General features: G+C 40.0%; 1 protein-coding gene across 1 annotated transcript; it reads right to left on the bottom strand.

Annotated features, from left to right (window-relative positions):
- Positions 1–5,049: 5,049 nt before the first annotated feature.
- Positions 5,050–8,997, bottom strand: ARL16 (ADP ribosylation factor like GTPase 16). Its single transcript, XM_063453411.1, has 5 exons — positions 8,745–8,997; positions 7,751–7,807; positions 7,332–7,448; positions 5,505–5,620; positions 5,050–5,236 (listed from the first exon to the last, which is right to left on the bottom strand). The coding sequence occupies exons 1-5, from the start codon at positions 8,802–8,804 to the stop codon at positions 5,065–5,067; spliced, it is 522 nt and encodes a 173-aa protein (XP_063309481.1). The 5' UTR covers positions 8,805–8,997; the 3' UTR covers positions 5,050–5,064.
- Between the last annotated feature and the right edge of the window lie 213 nt (positions 8,998–9,210).

Here is a 9,210-nt window from a genome sequence, read left to right as displayed (position 1 = left end):
TAATCACTTACCTTTGAAAAGGCAATAAGGCACACTCATGAGACATGCATTCAATGAAAGGATTAAAAGAAGTTCTAAACTGAAAAACAATAGAATTTAGTTTTGTTTTATGTTCGATGTACGCTACATACAACAAGGATGATAATCTGATATGAACATGTAAATCATCACCATTTTGCTTTCTGTACAACAAAGCTTGCATCTCCATTGATCAACTGCTTTAACTTCATAACAACGATAAACCACTCAATACATTTCGGACGAATCCGAATTTCTCTCATCTGTAACAAACAGTGCTCTTTCATCACACATTGTTTGTTCACCACAACCCAAAATCAAGAAGAACCAAAGACTATTTCATTACAAATGTGACATTCTGCATGTGATAAATATAGAATACACTAAATATATATAAGATTTATTTTAATTTTTAATGCAGTAAAATTGTGTAATATGTCTACATCAATATATTTTCATAAAGTATTTAAATAATAATAATAAAAAAAAATCTTTATTGGCTTGTGCGAATAAGAAGGGTACACATAAATTAACTAGGTACTATAGGAAAGGAAGACGCCAGCACAACCAAAAAGGGTTATCGGAGTAGTGAACAACTAGGGTGGCAAGGATGTGAGAAACAGAAAATAGTCATAGGGTTATGAGGGAAAAGCCAACGAATGAGACATGCCACGATAATGATAGGTCGATGGTAGGAGGGGTACCCACATTAAGTGGGAATGAAGGAATGGTTGAAGAGTGGCAGTACAGCTATACGGAAGGTCTAAGAGCCCATCGCTATTGCAATATCTGGACTTACCCAGTTATGATAGAAAATGTATCCAGATTTTCAGGATATATAATGGTAGTTGAGTTTTGTTTTTACCTAAAAGGGCTCAAAATTAATAAATTAATAAAATTGAATGTGTAACGAATGCTGGTATTTCGTATACCCATTCGTTCGTATACTCCTGAACTGCTAGGGACTTAGTGATTATAGCTCGCAGCCGGTAGCGCTGATTCGTACATTCCTGAAAGTCACAGTGAAGCATAAAAGTAAATCCAGCATTTCGTCAGTCACATACCCAAACATCAGTCGAGACTAGATGAAGGGTACAACAGGAATAATTTTATTCAGGCCAGATGGCCAGCTTTTATGCAATTCAGGAATACAGTATACACGCCCACAAAAACTCCCACAACACGCCCACTAATTTCTGAGTCACAATGACTCTGCACAAAACACAATTTGAAAATACATAAAAATACACATAAAACATATAGGAACCCCCATAAAGATAATTTCCCCGGATAGCTTGGATCTGAGCGCCCAAGTTGTCCAAGTAGCCGAATCGCCACCGAGGTAACGTTTTCACCGACCGCTCATGAGGCGTTTGCCCAAAACAGTTCCATAGTTTTCAGTGGCAGCGGTCGGTCAATTTCAGGAGTTCCAAACTCCCATAAGGAGAGGACATAGAGGGGCAAAGGTTTAAAAATTATTTAAGGAAGTATTACTTTACTGAGAGGGTAGTGGATGCATGGAATAGCATCCCAGCTGAAGTAGTAGAGGTTAACACAGCGAGGGAGTTTAAGCATGCGTGGGATAGGCATAAGGCTAACCTAGATAAGGCCAGGGACTAATTAAAAGTATTTTGAAATATTGGGCAGAGTAGATGGGCCAAATGGTTCTTATCTGCCGTCACATTCTATGTTTCTATGAACAGTTCCTATGGCTTGTTCGTGTAAATAAACCTACCGAACAGCGCTCTCGGGGTTGGTCTTTGAAAAGAAGCAGGCGTTCGCGAAGTTGACCGGCGTTCGCGGGGTCGAGTGTACGACTTGGAGTTCCAGACACTCGACGACCAAGTCCCGCTGCCTCTTTTCATGCGACAAGGGAGAGCACTTAATCCTGTGGTTATCTTTGAACTTAAAGGGACTCTCTAGTGCCATGAAAACAAACTGTTTTCCTGGCACTGCAGGTCCCCTCTCCCTCCCACCCCCATCCCAAGTTGCTGAAGGGGTTAAAACCCCTTCACGCTCCTCCCCCGCCAAAAACTGCAATAATTAATCTTGCAGGGTTAAGGGTAGTGGGAGTTTGCACCCAGACCACTCCAATGGGCAGAAGTGGTCTGAGTCCCTGGAGTGTCCCTTTAATGAGTCAGGGGATGGTCGGCTGTTCGAATGCAGAAAAATAACTTTTGGGAAACAAATAGGTAGTTTTATCACAGGATGCTCTTGGTTTTTATATATATATATATTCAATAATTAGACTGAAGTAAACTCAGCAAAACATCTTCATTAGGTCCCCTCTAGTGTCCTAGAAAGCATTTCCGTTGCCCTCAGAAGGTAAGTGCTGCTATAGAAAACTCTTTCAGGGTTTTTTTTTTACCAAAGTGAGAATTGAAGGTGAATTTCAACTTTAAGGCCAGAATAGCCAAACTGGAAACATGGCGGACTGAGAATTCTCTAGTTCGGCTATTTTTTATTTGATTAATTTAAAGTCTCACTTTAGCAAATAATCCTGTTTATTGCAGGCAGTTGTCCGCGGCATGACATATTCTGCCCAATCCAGCCAATATTAACTAATAAATAAGAATGGGGTTAGAGACAGCAGATATACACAAATAGTATATATATTTTTATTTTATTCTATTTTTTTTTTTTAAGACCTGCTATTGGACTGAAGTTAAATTTAACATAAATTGTGATAAAATACTTGGAACATATGGGTTTATTTATTAAACACCAATCTACAGTAAACTGAAAATTAGTTTTAATTACGGTACTTAGCAAACGGACAAAACAGGGCTTTAAAGCAGAGCTCTGAGCTCAATCTGCAAGCCATGTCAGTCAGAGAGTTGGAAATTAGGCTCTCGTACCAATGAGTAAGTATTTCAGTGAGTAAAATTAAATACTGCAGAAAGGCTATCCTTGTACCATACCCACTTTGGTAAGCTAAAGTGGCTCTGGTGTTTAGAGAGTCCCTTGAGCTATCTGTGGGCCAGTGGTGGTCTTACATCTAGAACTCAAATTTATACACACAAACATGCACACACACAACACTCACTTTTATATAATACATACATCTACATTTTTATTTCCCAGATCCTGTTTCTCTTTTTCATCCCCTATCTCTCAGTTTCACCATGACATCAATCTCCATTAAACATATTTACTTAGCCCCCACGTTTAACCCGGTGGTGTAGTAGTGTGCCGTGTGAGATCAACTACAGCAATCAGTGCACCTCTCACACTTAACACTTTGCTCCACCTATTCAATCACAGACTAAAGCATGTGGGATGGAGGAGGGAGGATATAAAATCATCTCCTCACGCTTTGACTCACGAGAGCAACTCCACGCTTTGACTCACGAGAGCATCTGCTGATAGAAGCACTGACAACGAAGTCCTTTAAGGAATTCAGATCACACAATACTGCAGGACATAAAGCGAAGAGCGGAAACACTGGGAGTGATCTGCGTCAGATAAAGACCAACACTTCTCTATATCTTAATGGTTAGGAGAGATTGTATCGTCTTCCCAATTCTAAGCATCCCATCACACTTCTGGGTTGCCAGTGCAACATGTCCATCTTTCTGTCTGCCAACCAGCCTATGATTAAATGCTAGAGTTTGTAAACTAGCCTATGATTAAATGCTAGAGTTTGTAAACTAGCCTATGATTAAATGCTAGATTTTGTAAACTAGCCTATGATTAAATGCTAGATTTTGTAAACTAGCCTATGATTAAATGCTAGATTTTGTAAACTAGCCTATGATTAAATGCTAGAGTTTGTAAACTAGCCTATGATTAAATGCTAGAGTTTGTAAACTAGCCTATGATTAAATGCTAGAGTTTGTAAACTAGCCTATGATTAACTGCTAGAGTTTGTAAACTAGCCTATGATTAAATGCTAGAGTTTGTAAACTAGCCTATGATTAAATGCTAGATTTTGTAAACTAGCCTATGATTAAATGCTAGATTTTGTAAAACTAGCCTATGATTAAATGCTAGATTTTGTAAAACTAGCCTATGATTAAATGCTAGATTTTGTAAACTAGCCTATGATTAAATGCTAGATTTTGTAAACTAGCCTATGATTAAATGCTAGATTTTGTAAACTAGTCTATAATGAAATGCTAGATTTTGTAAACTAGCCTATGATTAAATGCTAGATTTTGTAAACTAGCCTATGATTAAATGCTAGATTTTGTAAACTAGCCTATGATTAAATGCTAGATTGTGTAAACTAGTCTATAATGAAATGCTAGATTTTGTAAACTGCTCTGGAATATGAAAGCTATATAAGAACTAGTAAATAAACTAAACAAAGCCAATATATCTTTCAATTATTGATAGTTCTGTTTGACATTAATACACCTTAAGGCAGAGATGACATCCTTTCTGCAGGTGATTCTGGCTTACAGGCATATTGCTGTATTTAAAATTAAACACTTATGGTAACCATTTTTGACAAAAATCAAGGGCAAAATTCTTCAGCTGGAAAGTTGGTTTAGAGCTCCATTCTTCAAAACGTAATATATTTAACATTAAAACAAACAATTTGCAGAACAATTTGGGGCTTTTTTACTGCACACAGAATTGTAGTGAACTAAAAATCAAATACCAACATTTGGATTAAAATAACCAAACTGTGGCTGTATTGGAGTTGGGGAATTTTAACAAATCAGATATTGTTCTCAAAATTTTACAAACTATTTTATCAATTCACTATAGCTAGATAATGAATAAATCCCCTCAATAAGATTCTTCTACTTCAAATGTGTCCATTGCAGAGAGAGAAGCAACATCAAACAATCTCCTGTAGCCTGATGGGAAAATAAAATGATATAATGAGCCATTTTGGATTCCCAGAGGGTTATGGGCCACTGGATTAACAGTATTTAACACATTACAGAAAGTCCTTCATAAAAGCTTCATGTTACAAGTTATTGTATTTGCTTGTTCCCATTGGTGGCAGGTCTACGCGAGTGTGGTGACATTTTGACGGTACAGATCAATATTTTCTTTTACTTGTTTAAAAAAAAAAAAAAAAGATGTATATGTTCAGTTCTTGGAATCACTGGAGGAGTGCAGCCATTGTAGAATTCCTTGGAGTCCAGTGCCATCGAGGGCACTTATTTCCAGTATAGTGATTGGCTGCTTTGCACAGGAAATGATGTCATCCATTCTGAACAGTGATTTCATTTCCACCAGAGACATGGAGCTTGCTAGGTCCCTGAAATTAGGTACAAGATCAAGTCCGGTTCATAAAAAAATAAATAAAAGGACACAAACTGTGAATTGGGTCTTTAACTGATACAAAGTGGCAAAGTGGAGATTAGCAGATCTGGGTTCATTGTATAAATGATTGTGTAAATGTTATACAAAAGGAAAAATAGAAACGATAAAATACATATGCGTGCAAAAAAGACAAGTAAAGCTGTTAAATGGGACACACATGATGTTCTTTACATTTAGAGCCAATTTGAACCCTAAAAACTTACATTTTATTGAAAATGATAAGCACCGACGCAGTGACCAGCAGAGGAGATGAAAGCACAGACAAGAGCTGGATACAGGATGCAGACACCTGGAATGGGTTAGCAGCGTCCACGACAAACTGCAAGACAGGATGTATCAGCAGTTAAAGAATCACTGAAACTTAATAACTAAGTAGATATACCCCAACAAAAACATACATGTACTTCTTCCTGCATGTTTCCTTTAGGGGGGTATGTGAACAATCAGCTGGCAAAATTAGCAAACCAGCTGTCTGCAGTCTTTGCAAGCCCTCCAGGGATCGACCAATATAAATTTTTTTAGAGCAGAAACCGATAATCTGGGAACTTTCAGGCCGATAAGCTTACCGATATTCTGTACATTTACTGATTTGAAAAAAATAAAATTTCTACACAAATCTACTGTTAACGGAACATGATTATTTAATTTTTTTTATTGCAAATCTTTTTTTTATTTAAGTGGTAAATGCACAAAATATACATGCCAGTCAAATTTGTTTTATGTTTTCAAAAATATTTGTGTTTGTGTGTAGTGGATGCAGTGAGTATTTGATTAATAAATGCAGTGTGTGTGTGTTTGTGAAGTGGATGCAGTGTGGGTAGTGGACGCAGTGTGTATGTGTGTAAATATGTGCGGTAGGTACCCCCCATACCTGTCTCTTAGTGCTCCCCCCATTCACCTTAATGTTCATCTCCCTTCTCTTTTAGTGGTCCCCCCTCTACCCCAGTGTTACTTTTCCCTCTCCCTCCCCTGTACCTTAGTGCCCTCCCTTAATGTCGTCCCCACCCCCCTGTCCCACAGTGTTCATTCACCACCCACCCCCATAGTGTTCTTTCACACACACCCCATGTTCTTTTCTTCCTCCGTGCCACAGTGTTCTTTCCTTCTACCCCGCCATCCCATACTGTTCTTTCCTTTTCCAATCCCCCTCCCCCTCCCCCCGTTGCCATGCCAGTTTTGCCAGTCACTCTATTCTTGCGCCCCCCAGGCCGCTTGTGCTGCATTATGGACGTGCCGGCCCACCTCATTATCGATATTACTGGTGATTATCGGCCGATACCGATATTTACAAAAAATCAGAATATTGCCCGATAATATCGGCAAAACCGACAATCGGTATATCCCTAAAGCCCTCCCCCTCTTTCTCCGACATAGACTTTTAGTTTGTGCCGGGGAAATAACCGATAGAGCTGCAAGTTTGTATGATTGCAGCTTTCCTATGTTTTTGCATAGAATTGGGGGGGCAGATAGGCTAGCCCAACACGCCTGCTACTTCCATTAGATATGTGGAGGTAATGGAAGCGGAAGAAAACCTTCATGGCTGTATCGGTGACAGCTGGGTAGGCATTTCATAAACGTGCATTTTTCTATTAAAATCTGTATTTTTCTAAATTGTCACAGATATGACAGACTCCAGGCACAAAAAGCACTTCAGCAAGTTGAAGTGCTGAATGTGTCTGTCTGCTTCTTTAACCCCTTAAGGACCAAACTTCTGGAATAAAATGGAATCATGACGTGTCACACACGTCATGTGTCCTTAAGGGGTTAAAGAATAAGGTAGTTAGAGGATGACAGAACCACCACATTTAAGCATGTGAATGATGCATGAATAGTGCAGTCTAAAGTACACAATATTCAAATACAACAGGAAGGAAACCCATTTATTATCCTTTATTGATTAATGCCTTCCTGCAGAATATGAATTCTACATACTACAGGGCATCACTATTTATGCCCATAAGAATAAGATACCTGTTCCCCAACTCCAGCTATTAGAGTGGTCAGCTAAATAATTACTGAAAGCAACGTACCAGCACAGATTTGCAGTCCTTGTAATAACTGGACCAGATAGGTCCCATGGATCCGCCCACCTCACGCACTGTCACCCGTGTCCGATGAATGGTTAGGTCAGTCAAGTTGGTACCAACCTGAAGGAGAAATCACATCAAGTCAAATCATTACCAAGATTGTGTTTTTATGCAGTTCTCTTCGATCCTATACTAAATGTTAAATTATATCACATTGAAATCCGAATTGAAAATCTTAGGCTAAACTAGCCGATTTAGGAACAAAATCCAAATCAGCCATGTCACGGCTTGACTCGCTTGCCTAAATTTTGGGTTCCAACTTGCTACAATTCAAAGTTTAGTGAGTAAACACCCAAGAGGAAACACACCATAGAGAAAGTCCAATGCATACGCCTAATTCATGTAAAATAAAAAATACTTACTGTGGGTTGGGTGGGAGGTACATCAGACAGGTCCTCTGTGTCTTTAGAGGTAATTTTTAATGAACATGGTTAAAGAATTGAACCAAAGAATACAGGGAAGATTGGGAATATGAGAAGTCTATCCTTTGCTCATCCATGACAGTATTAATATTGCCCTGCTGACCACTGCCTCGTCTAAGCACCAAACCTTCCACGATTACTCGCTAGCAGGGTTAAATGACAAATGTCAGAAATTCAAAATGGATTTAAAATTTAAAGCCAAAACAGCTGAAATGTTTGTCTCTAGACTTTATTCAACATGGCTGCCTTTACAATGCCCACCTATTAGAATGAAGGGTTTGCCTGGTTTACCTATTGTACAGCACTGTGGAATATGTTGGCGCTATATAAATAATACCAACGGTAGGTAGGTATCAGTTGCTGAGAGGCACCTGAGCAGCTACCTACTGGCAAACACAGCCATGCACACAGTACTACAACTTCCATGATCTGCCATCATGTAATATGTTGGAGTTACCATTTGGCTACATTGTTCTTTCCCAATAAATGCAGTTTTTACTGCTTATTACCCAAAATGAATGTTGGGTCCCACCATATTTTCATAAGAGAATACACTTGTAGCCCTGTGCTCCTGTATGCCTGGTAACGTGTTGGGAATCCTTGTACTTGTAAATGCAGTGTTTTGAAGAGTGAAGCCAGAGGCACTTGTTGCATTGAGAACATAGAGCCATGATGGCATGGAAAGCCACATAAACTGATGGAAAAACCAAGGTAATGTATACCATGACATGTGTAATTAAGACAATTACAAAATGTTACAGGAACAACAATAGGTTGATGAGGACCTGGTTCAAACCAGCGTACAGTCTAGAGGAGGTGCGGTGTACAAACACATCAGGAAGGGCATCAAGGCAGATATTAAATTTCATCTATAACACAAATAACCATGTAAGATAATTTGCCCTTCTATAGCTGCCATAACAGAAAGGATATTGTGAAGCCTCTTCATTAGCAAGGTCTTTCCAACACCAGGGGCCCCTAGAAGGAGACACATTGTTGGGGGAGTAGAGATTGGGGTGACCTCAGGGGCCACTAGAAGCAGACAGGAGGAGGTGGTAGAGATTGGGGTGAGCTCAGGGGCCCCTTAGAAGCAGACAGGGGGGAGGGGTAGAGATTGGGGTGAGCTCAAGAGCCCCTAGAAGCAGACGGGGGTAGAGATTGGGTTGAGCTCAGGGGCCCCTAGAGACAGACGGGGGGGGGGGGGTCGGGTAGAGATTGGGGTGAGCACAGGGGCCCCTAGAGGTAGACGAGGGGGGGGGGGTAGAGATTGGGGTGAGCTCAGGGGCCCCTAGAGGCAGACGGGGGGGGTCGGGTAGAGATTGGGGTGAGCTCAGGGGCCCCTAGAGGCAGACGAGGGGGGGTAGAGATTGGGGTGAGCTCAGGGGCCCCTAGAAGCAGAC

The sequence above is a fragment of the Pelobates fuscus genome, chromosome 5 (assembly GCF_036172605.1).
Source record: "Pelobates fuscus isolate aPelFus1 chromosome 5, aPelFus1.pri, whole genome shotgun sequence".
In the NCBI taxonomy this organism is placed as follows: domain Eukaryota; kingdom Metazoa; phylum Chordata; class Amphibia; order Anura; family Pelobatidae; genus Pelobates; species Pelobates fuscus.
Note: the sequence above shows the minus strand (reverse complement) of the source record. Positions and strands in the feature narration are given on the sequence as shown.